The 17273-nt window shown below is 51.1% G+C and overlaps 1 protein-coding gene across 3 annotated transcripts in view; it reads right to left on the bottom strand.

Moving 5' to 3' along the window:
• Axl (AXL receptor tyrosine kinase) overlaps window positions 1–17273 on the bottom strand; it is a 28241-nt gene that overhangs the window by 8931 nt on the left and 2037 nt on the right. Inside the window, exons 4-12 of one of the 3 annotated variants that reach the window (XM_051207819.1) lie at window positions 16449–16616; window positions 11081–11161; window positions 10825–10940; window positions 7567–7777; window positions 7138–7277; window positions 6394–6544; window positions 6155–6181; window positions 3992–4124; window positions 3630–3721 (exon numbers count right to left, since the gene is read on the bottom strand). In XM_051207819.1, the coding sequence (XP_051063776.1) occupies window positions 3630–3721; window positions 3992–4124; window positions 6155–6181; window positions 6394–6544; window positions 7138–7277; window positions 7567–7777; window positions 10825–10940; window positions 11081–11161; window positions 16449–16616 (1119 nt within the window). The remainder of the gene's footprint in view (window positions 1–3629; window positions 3722–3991; window positions 4125–6154; window positions 6182–6393; window positions 6545–7137; window positions 7278–7566; window positions 7778–10824; window positions 10941–11080; window positions 11162–16448; window positions 16617–17273) is intronic. The other 2 variants (XM_051207820.1, XM_051207821.1) reach the window with 2 other exon arrangements.

The raw sequence follows: 17273 nt of genomic DNA, 5'->3' as shown, positions 1-17273 counted from the left end.
TTCAGAGTTCGAAAGTTACCAGCACAGAGGGACGACAAGCATTTAAAGGAGATGGAACGTCTAATTAGCTAATCACCCAGACTTGATAATTACACATTATACACAAGTATCTAATCATCCCCCTGTATTCCAGCAAACTGTACCCCATAAATGTTGTAATTATGCGATTATAAAGTAAGTAAGGTCAGGTATGGTATAACATTCCTCTAGTCCCCCACAGGGAGGAAAAACAGGCAAACTTCCGCAAGCTTGAGGATAGCCTGTGCTACATAAGAGGCCAGTCTCAATAACATACATCTTTAGCATCCGCTAAGCAGAGGCAGGTATGTCTCAGCGAATTTAAGGCTAGCCTGGCCTACATAATGAATTTGAGGCCAGTAGGAGCTACATATTGAGACCCTGTCTCAAACAATAAACCACTACCAACAACAAAACAGAATCCATAATCCTCATATAAGAATATTATTAAGCAGCTGGGAATTAGTGCTGCACGCCTTTAATCCCAGCACTCGGGAGGCAGAGGCAGGCGGATCTCTGTGAGTTCGAGACCAGCCTGGTCTACAAGAGCTAGTTCCAGGACAACCTCCAATGTCTCAGAGAAACCCTGTCTCGAAAAACAAAAAAACAAACAAACAAAAAAAAAAAACAACAAAAAAAACAACAACAACAAAAAAGAATATATTAAGTAGTGAAGAAGACACTATATTCAATTCATTAAAAAAAAAAAAAAAGCAGTATTAAGCCCAACCTAGCCGTGTTCCCAGCCCTTCCCTGGGGGATTCTAGGCAGATCTCCCACTGAGAATTAGGCTACATCTCCAGACTTTTTTTGCTTTTTTTCTTTGAGACAGTCTCACTAAGTTACACAGGCTAGCTTTGAACTTGACCTAGACCAGGCAAGCTTTAAACTCTTTGTATTCGTGCTTTAGCCTGCCACGATCTGCAACCATGTTCTGTTTAAGGTGATTGTTTTTATTTTAAAAAGATGTCTGTTTCACCTGCATGTGTATTTATGTACCATGGGCATGCATTACACACAAAGGCCAGCAGAGGGCATCAGACAATCTGGTACAGAGTGATGTTATTGATGTTTGTGAGCCACCATGTGGATGCTGGGAATCGAACCCAGGTCCTCTGGAAAGCCCAGCAAATGCTCTTTACCACTGAGCCATCTCTCTAGCCCCTGATGGTAGTTTCTTCCTTCCTTCCTTCCTTCCTTCCTTCCTTCCTTCCTTTCTTTAAACACAATAACATATGAGTATATGTTCCTTTGACTATAGGTTGTTGATGATATTGTCACAGATAAGGGAGGAGCCTATGGGAAAGTCCCTTGAAAGTTTATGAAGAACAAGGGTGCAGAAGAGCAAGCAATGTCTTGGTGATGATGCTACTGTGAAAATCACTTTGACCTCATGGATGTCCAGCCCAGGTCTCAGGAACCTCTCGGGACCAGGCTCACACTACAAGAACTGAGGCTCTGTATTATTCCATCGAATCACTGCGGCCTTCCTACGGCTGTCGCCTTCTCTTTGTAAATAAATGTCTTTCCCAGACCTTCCCAGCATCCCCTGGGACCCTGGCAGTCTGTGTACTAGATCTAGACTTAGCTCTGTCCCTTTGTTCTCTGGATTTCGGTTTCCCCAGCTGGGAAGCTAAGGAGCTTTTATGGGTGGTACACTCTGAGGTCCATCCTCAGCTGGGACCTTCCATGACTCTACGATCCTGAGGGTCTTCAATTCTAAGACCTTAAGATTTTCAAAACTATAAAAGGCTACAGGGCTGAGCATGTTATTTTTCAGACTGAGATTGAGTCTACAATGCTATTGTTTCTAATGTTCTATAATTCCAAGAGAACATTTCTGGGTGCGGCAGTTAGGAGTGTTGACTTCAAGTTGTATATAGTGGCACACTCATGTAATCCCAGAATATGGGAAGCTGTTGCAGGAGGAGGGAGAGTTCAAGGCTAGCCTGAGCTACATACATGGTGAGACACTGCCTCAAGAAGACAATCTGTGGTACCCTGCTTGCTTAGAATAGGCAAGGCCCTGAGTTACAGCCCCAGGAAAGAGGGAGAGGGAGGAGGGAGGGAGCAAGTGAGAGAGGGAGGGAGGAAGGAAGAGAGAGAGAGAGAGAGAGCGCTTTTCAGGACAAGTTGGAGGCAGTAGGATCGGAACTTTAAGAAAATCTTGGGTACACGGAGAGTTTGAGGGCAGCTGGAGATCCTATCAAAAGTTAAAAAACAAAACAAAACAAAACAAATGAACCCAAACAAAGATGATGTCAGGGGGACCCTGGCTGGGTTTAAATCTCACTTGTCCATTTGACACGCTATGCCACCTTGAGCAAATTGCTTAGCAACGCTATGCTACAGCTCCCTCATCTTTGAAGTGAGGGCGAGAACAGGCACCCATGCCTTTGGGTTTCAAGGATCAAATGAGGTGATGTGTGTAAAATGCTTAGAAAAGTGTGGGGGGGATGGGGGGGATGTTTCAATTTGTCCTTATCATCAACTCATGTCAGCGTCATCCTCCACCACCACCACCATCGATTTCACCAAGAGCTTCGGGCTCTTAGACTTTGGTGTTCCTAAGACTTGTGGTTTTGGCCAGGTGGCAGCACTTTAATCCCAGCACTTGGGAGGCAGAAGTGGGAGGGTGGATCTCTGTGAGTTCAAGGCCAGCTTGGTCTACAGAGCAAGTTTCAGGACAGGCTCCAAAGCTACACAGAGAAACCCTGTCTCGAAAAAACAAAAACAAAAACAATAAACGATTTACTGTATCTGAGATTCACTGATCCTAATCTGGCATGATGACCCATATTCCAGTGCTGAGGAGGTGGGTACAGGTAGGTTGCAAGTTTGTGGCTAGCTTTGGTTATAGAGTAAGACTGGCTTAGAAGAGGAGGAGGGGGAGGGGAGGGGGAGGAGAAAAAAAGAAAGAAACAACCCCTGGGTGTCACGGCTCATGGCTCTATAGTCCCAGCACTTAGGAGGCAGAAGGAAAAGCAGTTAAGTTCAGCCAGGGCTTGTCTCAAAACAAACAAACCCAAAACAGTTATTTGTTATGGTTAATGTCAACCTGGCAGGACCTTGAATTACAGAGGCCACAAGCCTCTGGGCCCGCTTTGGAGGGAGTTTCTGAATTAGGAGTTGAGGTGGGAAGACCCACCTTAAATGTGGGCTGCACCATTCCCTGGGCTGGGGTTCTGGACCAAATAAAAGGGAGAAATCAAACCAAGCATGAAGGCTTCATCAGAGATGTGTTATCCTGACTACAGATGGGAACGGACCAGCCACCTAATGTCCCAGCTGCCCCAGCCTTTTCATCACCATGGACCAGTGGTACGCTCAAGCTCTGAGCCAAACTTAACCCCTTCTTCTTCTTGAAGCTGTTTCCGTTGTGTCCGTGAAAGTAGACAACACCCTGCCTTCTACCGTTCTAAAGCTGTGTGTGGTTCAGTCTTCACTGTCCCGAGGGCCTGAGGCTCTAACATCCTTTCGTTCTAAATACCTTCAGAACCTTTTGTCTCATGCATCTACAGAATCTCAGGTCACCTGCAGAGAGTATGCATGTATATTTTTTAATTTAAGCGACTGACCCGTGGATGGAAGGAAACATGGAGTTCACTTACAGGTGGCTTCGGTGGTCCGGCGACTGTAGGACTTCCGGACACGATACCTGACTACCAGTTCACCTCTTTCCATTGTTGGCTGGAACACTTCCCTACGGGGAGAAGGGAGAAAATGAGGGACGGACAGAGCCGCGTGGAACTCTGTCCAAAAGCAAGTACCAGTGCCCTCCTAAGCTGTGTGGCTCTCTCCTCCAATACTTGCTGAGCATATCTTGGATTGCTGCCTTCTATCTTTCCCTCATTCAGATCCTTCACACACATGCACGCACACAGGCGGTACACACGCCCTCCTTGTTGGTCTTCCATGACTCCAGCCTCTCCATCCCAGTCCACAGGGCCTCTCCCGTGGAGTTCTAACTCACCCGTAGCGGGTCTCCTTCTTCCTCCGATGGACAAGGAACAGGGCCAAGATGAGGACACAGGCAGCGGCCACAACTGCTCCCAGCAGTACATACCACCAGGGCCACGAGAAGGCAGGAGGCGGGGGTTCACTCACTGTCAGGGGGTGTGGGGGACAGATCATGGCTAAGGTCCCCGGATCCAGTTCCCTGGGGCCCGGGGGGGGGGGGTGACCTGGGAGGGAGGCTGGAGTGTGCAATGGGTGGAAAGGGAAGGTCAGATGTGCGTACGGTGGGGGAGTGGCAGAGTAGGAAGTGACCTAGGTGTGGAAAGGCAGGTGAGGAAGGCAGAGAATCCACAGTGCAGGACGCTGCACGGGGCATGCGCACGAGGCTGGGGAGCGAAGAACTAAGGAATATCTTTGGGGAGTGTTCAGTGATGTGAGGAGAGAGAGAAATACAAGTGCACGGGGGGGGGCGTGAGTGTGCAAAGAGTGTGCAAAGGATGAGTTGGCCACTGGAGGAGTTTGGGGCACAAGACAGATAAGGAATGTCCACAGTTTTTGTTTCATTTTGGGACAGGGTCAAATGAACTTAGTATGCAGCCAAGGATGACCTTTAATCTCTGATCCTCAGCTTCCACCTCCCGGGTTCCAGGCATGTATCACCATGTCTGGCTTACATAGTGCTGGGGATGGGACCCAGGGCCTCGTGCACGCTAGGCAAGGACTCTGCCACTGGAGCTACATCCCCTCCTCTTTCTTTTTAAGAGACAGGTTTGCTGTAGCGCAGGAGGGCTTGACCTCCTAGTTCTGCCTCTGTAGCTGCGGTTTCAGGCCACCACAGCAGGATATGAGAAAGGATCTTTAGGAATGTGCTTTAGCCTGAGAAGAGGGTGCCGGGAACATGCAAAATGTGTGAACTGGCAGATGACGAGCATAGGAAGGGTACAGGGAAGGATGGGTATAGAACAGAGCATGGAAGGGCTCTGTGTGCGTGTCTGTGTGCGCGCGTGCGTGTGTGTGTGTGTGTGTGTGTGTGCGCGCGCGCGCACGTGTGTGTGTGTGTGTGGAGGAGGAAACAGAGCAGAGAGAAAGGGAACAGAACTGTTAAGGATGAGAACATTTGGGCTAATCCCTGGAGAAGCAGCTGTAGCGTATGGGACAGTTGTAGACGGCATAGTTTTCGGTGGTTGCGATTGTGTCATGTGTGGTGGATGTGAGGCACACACCGAGTGCTCACAAAGACGTTAGTGTAGCTGGGCATGGTGGTGCATGCCTTTGGGCCCAGGAGGCAGAGGCAGACAGATCTCTGTGAGTTTTGAGCTAGCCTAGACTACACAGAGAGTTCCAGGCTACTAGGGAACCACACAGGGAGACCCTGTCTCAAAAAAGGGGGAGAAGCTGAATGTACAATGGGCATGCGTGAGGAACGAAGGGTTATAATGGGACTTGAAAGGAGGGTGGGCGAGGCAGAAGTATGAGCAGGCATGCGAGGGCACTGCGTGAGTTGCGTTCTAAGTGGTGGCTGTAACAGTGCCAGGAGGGCACAATGGAAGTAGGAATGTTTGAGAGTTGCTGATGGAATATTTGAAAGAGAGGGATGCTCTATTCATCCCTCATATTTTCCATCCATCCATCCATTTATCCATTGGCCTATACATGCATCTATCTATCTATCTATCTATCTAACAACTCATTCTCCATATGCCCACACATATATCCATCCATTTATGCATCTACCTACCCTTCAATTTTTTTTCTTTTGAGATCTCATCACATAGACCTGGCTTGCCTCGAACCCCCAGAGATCTGCCTCTCTCTCTGTCTTCTATGTGTGGGGATCAAACGCACATGCCATCATGCTTGGCTATCCTTCAGTCCTTTTTCCCACACATGCATCCATCCATCCATCCATCCATCAATCTAGTTTCTACATACTCACCCACTCACGCATGCATCCAGTGTATATTAATTCATTCTCCACTAATTCACTACCCGTGTGTCCGTGAATCTGTCCACTCAACCGTACCACTCACTGGGCCATTCCAGGCACCTCCGTCAAGGACCACAGACATCAAAGAAGTGAAGGGTTAGCGCAACGTGCTTGGGAAGCGTGAAGGGCGTGAAACGTATGTGGCCCTCACGCATACTGAGGGAGGGAAGGAGGGGACACAAAAGCCCTTACCCAGATGGTGGACTGGCTGTCCTTGCCCTGTGAGGAGAAAGGACAGAGGGAGATGCGCTCAGAGAGGGCAAGATTGGCGTGACACGAGTGAAGAGGCTGAGGGAGGCTCGTGCTGGGCTCAAGGCAGGACCGGAATCTAAGCTGGCGCAGCGCTCAGAGGCGGGAGAGCAAGCCATGGGTGCCAGGAAGAGGCAATCCTAAGGGCGGCTGGAAGGGGCCTGGCATGGCTTTGGCGTTACCTGGGCGCCAGGGCTCCAGGGGCACAGGAAGGCTCCAGGGCCCATCCCCAGCAGAGGTATAGGCTGCCACAGACACAGTCAGGTTAGCCACAGGCCTGTCCCCCCGAAGCTCCAGAGTCACCTCTCGCTTTAATCCTATGTCCATAAGTACCTAGGAAGTCCAGAGGCGACATCAGAATGGACGTGTGGGTCCAGAATTCCTATGACTTCAGCCTTAACTCTTTTCCCCTCATCCCCAGCCCCTCATCTCCACCCCGTCTCTACATCTGGCTACATCTCCAGCCCCATGCAAGCTGGAATGCCAACTGCAGAGGGTTGGGACTCTGCCTCGTTCCTGGCCACATCTTTAGCTCCTCCAAACCGTGCTTGGCACCAGGCACAGCTCAGGCTTCGTTGAAGAACTGAAACCTTTTCACTTCCATCCAACTCCTAACTTCAGATTCCCTTTCTCCACCTTGGGGTACAGCTAGTTCAGACAAAGCATTTGTATAAATAGGGAAGCGCCTCTTCCCTAAGATGCTACAAACCTTACAGTACCCAAGCCCAAGGAGGTGCTTTTATGCTCACAGACATCCTCAGCCCTTTCCTTGTGGACCCATTTAGGATCCCCGAAACTCATCTTGGTAGACACGGTGCCATGGCATAGTACTGGACTGGCACGGTTGCCTGTGCCTACTTAGTCATCTCTTCCCCATGTCCCTCTTCCCACAACCATTCCACCCTAACCCAGCCAGCAGCACCCACCTCAGGGGTGTCCTGGCCTCGATATGCCAGCCGGTACCCTAACAGGGTGCCCTGCAGGGGCACCCTGGGCTCCTGCCAACGCACGAGGGCCTGGCTCCCATTCCGCATGGCGCTAACGTTCTCAGGGGGGCCCAAGGGCACTGGAGGACAGGGAAGAGGGAAGCTGGTACCCCCACCTCTTCCTGACCCCCTCCCTGTTCCCAGGGAGTGGGGCAGGTTACAAAGAGCACACGCGTGGGCAACTCGTGCAGCGTTCCATGAGAGGAAGCTCAGGGAGAGGTCTGGAGAGAGGCCAGTGGGCAGAGTTCAGGGGTCAGGGGCTGGACAAGGAGACTAAGGCCACATGGGGTAAAGGGGTGAGAGGAGAAGCTCAGGGTGGCACCGATAAAAGCAAAGCACAATGGCATCTTCCTCCCAAGACCTTCTTACCTCCCTCCGTGGTCTCCACAGGAAGCCAGTGGGTCCAGGGCGAGGGGCCCTGGCTGCTGGTGCAGGACACCCGGATGTGATATGGGGTGTGAGGAAGGAGTTTTTCCAGCCGAAGCTGGTGGGGGGGCACAGATACTTGCAAAGTGACAGGCTCTTCTGGAGGATCTGGCTCTCCCAGCCAGATACCCACCCCATCGTCGGACAGCACAGCCTGAGGATGGAGAAAGACATGAGGACCAGAGAACAATCTCCCTCTTCTCTCGATTGTGGTCTGAGTGTGACTACACAACTTTGCAAGGATATGTGGGTCTCAGTGTGTATCTCTCTCTCTCTCTGTGTGTGTGTGCATTTGTCTTTGTGCATGCATCTCTGTGTGTCAGTGTGCATGTGTGTTGTAACTTTATAACAGGACAACATGAACATCCAGGTTTGCAAAGAAACCATGTGGCCACACTATCCATGTCTTGCCACTTGCAAAAACCACCTCTGGCAAGACCCACCCCCTTTTTTTGGGTCCTTTCTGAGCCTCGGTTTCCTCATCTAGATGCCTTGAAAGGTTTAAAGATTAAATGGACAAGCTGAGGAGTAGCTCAGTGGTAGAGCACTTACTTGCCTAGCACACACACTGGATCCCCAGCACCACACAGACAAACACCCATAAGCAAAACCCCAAGCAACAACAAAAAGATCCGACCATATAAACACACAAAAAGATTAAATGCACTTGTGCAGCTGGTGTGGTGACACACACCTATCACCCTGGCTCTCAATGAGGCAGAAGGCTTCAGCAGCTCAAGGACAATCTGGACTGCATAGTGAGTTCTTGTTTTGGGGGGGGGGATCAGGGCCAGGTGGTGGTATGTACCCCTTTAATCCCAGCAATAGACAGGCAGATCTTGTGAGTTTGAGGCTAACCTGGTCTATAGAATGGGTTCCAGGACAGTCAGGGATACACAAGAAATCCTGTTTTAAAAAACAAGAAAAGGAAAAAGAAAGAAAAGGCCAATCTCCAGATCTTGTCTCCTATTGTATGACAAGGGGACTCTACTTGCCATATGTCAAAGTTTAATGACATGTGGTTTAGTTTGATTATACACAGTAATATCAGTTGGTCCCCTTCCTGACTTCTTTCTTCCGGAAACAAGGTATCACTATGTATCCCTGGCTGGCCTGGAACTTGCTACATAGACCAATCTGGCTTCAAATTCAAGAGATCCACCTGCCTCTGCCTCTCCAGAGGCAGAGACTAAAGACATGCCTGTTGTTGTTATTATCATTGATATTTGTGAGTGTGAGTATGTGTGTTATAGGACAACTTGTGTGAGTCAGTTCTCTCCTTCTATTACTCTTGGGTCCTGGGAACTGAATTTAAATCGTCAGGCTTGGCAGCAATCACCTTCACCTGCTAAGGCATCTTGTTGGCCCCAGACAGGGTCTCTCAACAGGACCTGGCACTCACTGATCTGGCTAGGGTAGCCGGCCAGTGAGTTCCCGGGACCCACCATCTCCATCTGCCCAGCACTGGTATTACAAGTGTGTTGTGCTATGCTCAGCTCTTTTGTGTGGGTTCGGAGGAATCAAACTCATATCCTTAACCTTGCATGCTGAGCACTGTACTGACTGAGACATATCTGCACGCCCTTTTACGACATGCCTGGAGATGAAGCCAAAGGTCTCATTTATGTCAAGCAGATATTCTACCACTAAACTGTGTCTCAGCCCCCAAAGCCAATATGTTTTAAGTGCCTACTATGTGCCAAGTCCCTTGTTAAGCCTGTTCATGGCTAAACATGGCTAAACAGTCCCTCTTCTCCACTTAAAGGCTCAGTTCTTGTTCTCATTCCAATGTTACCGGTGGGGAGGTTGAGGCCCAGAAGTTCAGTAGTTTCCCAAGAGCGATATAGTTCCCAAAGATGGTGACACTGGCATTACCGGGTCCAAGGAGGAGGCAGGAGGGGGTGAGCCTGCTCTCTGACCTACAGTGACGGCGGGAAGAGGAACCTCTGCCCGGACAAAGGGGAGATGGGTGCAGACAGTGGGCTCAAACCCACTCCCACTTCCCTTTTCCCTGGGACAGCCATGACCCTCCCTCAGGAACTGTCCAGCCCGGGCCTGTGGGCAGCAGGAAGTGAGACCTGGAGAGGGAAGAAGCCACACTTCTGCTTTTCTCTAGACACTGCCTGGATGTGGGGATGAGTGAGTGCAGCTGGGGCCTGACCTGACGTCTGGGGCCTTTCAAGTTGGTGAGACTCAAGGAATTCAACCTAAGTGGTGGTGTTCGAGCTAGGGCGGCAGTCCACTTTGCTTTTTGGATCTCTCAGCTCTATACTTTAAAAGGGAATCCCTCCTCGGTACATCCTAGGCAGGGGCTCTATCACTGAGCCACGCCCCCAGCCCCTCCTCAGTACACCCTAGGCAGGGGCTCCACCACTGAGCCACGCCCCAGCCCCTCACTGGGGGATTCTAGGCAGGGGCTCCACCACTGAGCCACGCCCCCAGCCCCTCACTGGGGGATTCTAGGCAGGGGCTCTGCCAGGAAGCCATACTTTCAGCTTTGAAAATCTTTTCTTTTGAGACAGCATTGCTATGTTGCCCAGGATAGCTTTGAACTCTCCATCCTCTTGCTCCTAAATGCTAACATTATAGACCGGTAACATTATAACTGGGTTGTTATATACTCCATCAGACAGCTTCATCTGCCTGGCTTATGCTAGGCAACACTGAGGTGACCATGTGACTAGCAGCACTGTCCTCGGAGAGCCCAAATGCCAGACGGGGACAGACCTACTCCAGATAGTGACAACCTAGAGGACGAAGACGGTAAGCATAGTGCTGTGACAGGAACAGCTACAAATCCTACTGGCTCAGAGCTCCCGATCTGGCTAAAGTCAATGTCACTAAGACTGAGAAAACAATAAAAACCCGATAGCAGCCTGCAATAAATCCCCAGGCACTGTTTTTTATTGGCTAGTTGCCTTCATTTACTGAGTTCTCATTCCTATCTCATAAGTATTACCATCATGCCCGTCTTACAGATGGGAGAACCGAGGCCCACAATGGTTATGGGATTTGCTCAAGTTCACACAGCCAACAGGTGAGGCAGGGATTAAACTCCAGGACACTTGGGTTAACGGATGTCTCTAATGTCTCCCAACACTCAGTGGTATGGAAAGGCTGGTGTTTCATAGGCAAGATGTGGGCCTGGGCGTGCGGACGGAAGCAGGGTTGAGATGGAAACAATCAGTCGTGGGGTCTCACCTGTAGGTTGCAGTGGGTAACGGGGTAGATGCCACTCAGGCCAGGGGTCCAAGCTACCTCTAGCTCCGTGGGATGTCTGGAAACCACGTGGAGATGGTGAGGCCTCTGAGGAAGCACTGTGGACAGATGAGGGAAGGCTGATTCCTGGGAACCTTCCCCAAAGCTCTCCCTATTCCCTCTGCCTCCTCTCACCTCTGATCCGGCCTCGCCAGCCCACCCCACCCTCATCGCCAAGATTCCCGAGTTCTCTTGTCACCTGTGACAGTGGCTGTGCGGGAGGTGGTGACTCCCTTGGCATTGTGAGCTTCGCAGGAGAAAGAAGATGTCTTGTTCAGGCCTGGGGAAGAGTATGAGAAAGCAGTCTAGTGTCGTGTGGGGGAAGGGAGACTCCCAGACTATGCTGAGCCCTACACTTGGCCTCACCTGGCCAGGTCATGCCAGCCCACCTCTCTTTTGCACGGAGTGGGTATGTGGGGGGAAAGAGAATGACATGTTAGGAACAAGGACTCCATTCCCAGACACCAGTCCTGTGCCTCATTACATGGTTACACATGGCCCACATAGTCACACACACACACACGCAGAGGAGCACACATGCTCATATACATGTACACAGAAACACACACTCAACTCATACAGACTCATTCAGACACATGAAGTGTTCACATCTATCAAGCTAGATGACACACACCTGTCATCCCAGATAATGGGCAAGCTGAGGCAGGGGGATCTCAAATTCAAGCCCGCCTGGCCGAGTGAGTACAAGACTCTGTCTCAAAATCAGACAGTAAAAAACAGATGGGAAGGGACCGGAGAGGTGGCTCAGTGGTTAAGGACACTGACTGCTCTTGCAGAGGACCTGGGTTCAGTTTCCAGCACTCGCATGGCAGCCACAACTGCCTGTGACACCAGTTTCAGGGGGATCTGATGCCCTCTCTGACCTTCATTATCACAGCATGCAAGTAGTCCACACACATACACTCAGGCACGTACACATACATATGAAATAAATACGTATAGAAAAAAGAGCAAGCTTCTTTCTGGATGTAGCTCAGTTTCCTATAGCGTGGAAGGCCCTGGGTTCAATCCCCATTCCTGCAGAGAAAGGGGGCCAGGCCCTTGTAGACATGTACCGACATATCAACACATACTCACACAGGCCTACACAGATTTACAGATTACAGTGAAGTCACACTGGACAGAAGTGGGTGGTGATATACAAGTGTTTGCTCACTGATAAATCTGTCTCCTACACTTGTTTCCTTGGCTCAGTCTGCTACTGACACACTGGCCTTTTGGGGTCTCTCTCTCTCCCTACACACACACACACACACACACACTCATGCTGTGCACGCTGTCTCCCCACAGTCGCCCATGTGCTTTCTCCCTCCTTGCTTTATGCTTTCTTCCGGGATGACATACCCAAGTTGCTCGTCCCTGACCGGTCTGTATCGAATTGGAGCCGGCTCCCACATATGCCCTCATCTGCTCTGACTCCTTATTGTCAGCACATTTCACACATTGCCTAAGAATCACACTGCGAACGAAGGGCTTTCCCTCAGCACAAGGTCATTCTAGGAGAGCAAGGACCGTCTGTCCATCTGTCTAAGTAACCCTACGGTGCCAGTATGGCCTGGCATACAGTAGGTGCTCCACAATTGTCTGTTGAATGAGTGATTTTTTAAAAAAGATTAGTGCGCACGAAGTGTGTGAGTGTGTGTGTGTGTGTGTGTACCACACATGTTCTTGTAATCCCTTGTCTTAGCCTCTGGAGTAGCTGGGATTAGAGGCAGGCAAAACCAAGCCCCACAAGCAAAGGAACTCATGAGCGGGCCTCTGTGTTTAGGTGTGTAAGGAAGAAAGGGGAGGCTATATAATGAAAAGGCAAGCAAGCCAGTTAATGTGTTCTGAGTAAATGTCTCTGTGTGTGGGAGAGATTTGTAGGTCAAGGTGTTTGTCTGAGTCCCTTGTTTTGTCTGTGTACCCACCCCTTCTGTGGTGGGTACACCTTTGTCACCACAATGCACACACACAAGTACAAATACCAACACCCCGGGCACAAGCATGCAAACACACAGACATGCAATACCCATTTGTGCAGGGTTCTCGACACTCATGAGTGTGGAGGGTGAGCGAAGGTCCTGGTATTGGGCCTGTAATTCTGAGCGTGGAGGACTTGGATGGATGTGCGTGCGTTCGCCCATCTGCGTTTCATGGCTCGTGTTAAGTCTGGGGACATCATGTACTTGTAGGAGTCTGGCATCTGCATTTGCGCATGCGCTGCGTTCCCTCCACCTGGTATTTTGGAGGGTGGCCTCGCTAACCAGACACAAAGTTTCCTTTTCTCGGTTAGCAGAGGGAGTGGAACCAGGGGAAAATCCGTCTTGAAGGCCGGAAGGGGGTGGGCAGGGGAGCGCCCTAGCCGCCACTGCCAGAGAGTGCTGCTTGCCGACTTTCCCACCAAGGTCAGGTGCGCCACCGCGGTTGCCCCAGAAGGGATGCGGTGGCCCAGGGAGGGTTGTCTGAGGGGGTTAGCTCTGGGTCCTGTCCAGCCACCTGGCACGTGGGTACCACTACGCAGGAGCTGGCACCACAGACCAGCCTGAGAAGCCCCGAGGCAAAGGGGGGGTGGTTCTGGAACTAGGTTCTGTTCCAACCGCAGCATTCCTGCCCCCGCCTGAGTCACGGGGCGCCCCCCACCCTCCACTTCCGGTCTGTCCTGGGGGGCACAGCGTGGGATTCCCCATTCTCATGTCCCAGAGACTGCATCTTAAATAAGGCCTCTAGGATGAACCAAAGGGTCTCCTCTCGCTCAGACCCCTCTCCTCCTGTATTCTATCCTTTGCTCCACAAGAGCCCATGCACTCCAGATGTGTTTTCCAGATGTACTGCCCCGCCCCCACCCCATCCGCTCACCCCCACCCTTGGCTTTTCCAAGGGAATGAGAGATGGAGAGAGGACCCGCCCTGACTCAGATAGAGAGGCATACAGGCACACAAACTGACAAAATTCCTTCACAAAGCACCGTCCCCTCCCCCGATAGTGAATCACTCTTAAATACACAGGGACCGTTATTAGCACAAATATAAACACTGAAATACAGCACTGGCTAAGCTGCTGTACACCATCCACAGGGCGGATGCTGTCCCAAACACAGTGACATAAACGCCCTGGGGCTTACTGGTAAACACGTGGGGGCTGACAATGAGGCATAGCCTCAGACACACACACACACACACACACACACACGCACGCACGCACGCACGCACACGCACACACCAGCCAGCCAATGTGGGGAAGAACACACAAACACACAGTCCACCCTGCACACATCCACTGTAGGTACCTGGCCAAATAGTATACATAGACATTAATACCAGCGAACAAACCTCAGCAGACTGGGTACTGCGCACCACACAGCGCATGTCAGTGCTAACAAGGGCAGACAAATAGATACAAACTAGGAAGCAATAAAAGTTCATCCTCACCCCCCACCATCACATCATACCCCCCGAGAGAGGGGGTGGAGAGCACCACGCCTTCATCTGTACCAAAACACAGACACAGACCGATGGGAAAACAAGTTATAGCGCAGCCACAACAGCCCTCCACGACAGCCCTCCACGACAGCCCTCCACGACAGCCCTCCACGACAGCCCTCCAGAGAGCCGCAAGGCAGGGACATTGCCACATATGCATGGGTGACAGGTGAGTGAGTGTCTGGGTTCAGTCACCAAGAGTCTGGGGGAGTCATTAGAGAGAGACACCAGAAAGAGCAGAAGCATGCGCATACTCTGCTGCGGATTTCAGTCTGTCTCTTGGTCTCTTGCTCTTTGGTACATACTGAGACACAGAACTTCATGCTGCCAGTAATAACTTTTTCTTTGACAGTCAGTAAGAAACACACAGGCATCTTCCCTTTTCGGAGACAGGGTCTTGTGTAGACCAGGCTGGCCTCAAACTTGTAATCCTCCTTGAGTGCTGGGATTACAGGCACCAACTGCCAAGCCCCATGGGACATCTTGATTCTGCAAGGCAAGAGGACCTCACACGGGACATACATCCGCAGGTGGACTCTAAGGTTGTCACCTTAGTATACAAAAGTAGTCAAGGTAGCTGTACAGGGTCAACAGCGCTGGTCTCACACAATGTCAACGGCCCTGAGCGCAGGCCACAGAGGGAAAACAGAGGTCAAGGTTGACATATGGTGACACCTACAGAAACACACTCAGAGAGCCACAGAGACTGGCCCTCGATAAGACATACTCTCCCACAAGGCAGTTGATGATGAGGGGTAAGCTGATCCAGGAGGACACGGCTACATGCGTAGACCCCCCCCCCTCCGTTCCCAAGCAGACAGCTTCAGAGTTCCTCACTTCTCTGCAGGTGTTCCTGTCCCGGTCCTAACACACACTTGTGTACCCCACTTCTCCCCTCCCCCCCCTGTCCACCCAGGCTGACTCAGGCCCCATTCCTATTCCTACCAGACCACTCGAGCCACAGGCCTGAGTCACCCCTCTAGGGGCCAGCACACTCATCACACTTCCTTGCACACTCAGGGCTCCCAGAATGCTGAGAATGTGAGCCCTTCTCTCCACACTGAAAGACCCCTCCTCACCCCCCTCGACAGGCGGCAGGTAGGGGTTCAGGAAGCTGTCGCTCTTAGGGTTTGGCTGCCTCCCCTGATGAGCTACCTCCATGTGAGTGCCTTCATCCCGTCTTCTCTGATAGGAATGCTCTATGTAGAAGCCCCCCCCCCAGCCATGTGACCCGAAGCACAACGCCCAGTCTGTTCAGTACAGAAGGGGAGGGTCACTCTGAAATCGGGGTTCCATCACTCAGATCATATAATCATATGTCTCTCCATGCTAGGTCACTTCCGTGGCCTGCTCTCTTTTAGTTTTCCTTCCTCCCTGCCCCTGAATTTTTTTTTTTTTTTTCTCCTTGAGATAAGGTCATCTATAGCCCAAGCTAGCCTTGACCTTAGTATGTAGACAGGGCTGGCTTTGAACTTGATACATCGTTGAGGATGGTCTGGAACTTATGGTACTGCTGCCTCCGCCACCCAACTGCTGTGATGGTCTCACCCTGTAACCTAGGCTGGCCTACAACTCACTATGTCACCTAGACGGACCTCAAACTGGTGACAAACTGGTGACAGTCAGTCCTACCGCATCAGCTTCCCGAGTTCTGGGATGACAGTGTGAGCCTCCATTTTCTCTCCCTCATTGTACCCTGGGCTCTGTCTTCCCGGGACACCTCAGCTGAGCAGAGACCAACTCCCCTTGCTTCAGGGCAGGAGGTGGATGGAGGAGGGTATTGGTTACTTCTGATGCCCTGCTTGGGTCAAGGGCTAACAAAGGAGAAGCAGGCTTACACACTTGGGCCACTGAACAGTTGGAGGAAATTTGGGACAAAGGATGCTATTCAGAGAGGGGCTGGGGTGAACAGAAACACATACAGAAGCAGTAAGAAAGGGGTGGAGAAACAGGGATGGGGAACAGACAGACAGATAAAAAAGTCACGGGGAGGGAAAACGGTCACAGGGACACGTGGACAGACAGCCACAGCGAATGAAGGACCCTTGATCCCCGTCTGCTGTCCCCGCTTGCTCTTAGACTCACCTGGAACTTGCAGGCTGTGCTGAGAAATGTGGCCTGTGACGGGGACAGCATCTTGAAGCCAGAGTAGGTTCACGGGTTCAGGGGGTCCCTGAGCCTGGCAGCTTAGGTTGAAGGGGGTGTTGGCCTGCACAGCTTTGTCCTCAGGCTCCTCCAGGAAGTATGGGAGACCTGGGTGGTAGAAACTGAGTTTCCCTCTGAAACTCTCAGGGACCAGATTATCATTAGTGCATGGAGCTGCTAAGCTGCTAAGCACTAGACCCACCCTGTAGGGTCTCTGACTTGTCCCTTACATCTGGTTGCTCAGGACACCCAAGTCACTTTCAGATGTCTGATCGTCTATGCTTCTGTGCCTAGGGCCCTGCATTCAACGTCTGGTTTGGCCTATGCCTGACCACCATGAACGATTTCCAGACCAGGTCAGAGTCTCACCTCTTCTACTGTTCTTTCTCTCTTCCCCCTCCTCCCCCTCTCCCTCCCCTCCCTTCTTTCTGCTCTCTCTCTCTCTCTCTCTCTCTCTCTCTCTCTCTCTGTTGTTTGTTTTGAGACAGGATCTCTCTACATGGTCCTTGCTGTCTTGGAACTCACTCTGTACACCAGGCTGGCCTTGAACTCACAGAGATACCCTCCCTCAGCCTCCCGAGTGTGGCAGTTTATGTGTGCATCACCATACCTAACTTTCCTTGTATCATTTTACTAATGAAGAAATGATGTACTTGGAGTGATGGGAGAATTTAGTCACATATCTCTGATCCCTAGCATATCTAACTCCAAGTATATCTGATCCCCCAGGACATCCAAAATTCCTCAAATATCTTTCCCTTAGAC

Source organism: Phodopus roborovskii, unplaced genomic scaffold, assembly GCF_943737965.1.
Source record: "Phodopus roborovskii unplaced genomic scaffold, PHOROB, whole genome shotgun sequence".
NCBI lineage: Eukaryota > Metazoa > Chordata > Mammalia > Rodentia > Cricetidae > Phodopus > Phodopus roborovskii.
Note: the sequence above shows the minus strand (reverse complement) of the source record. Positions and strands in the feature narration are given on the sequence as shown.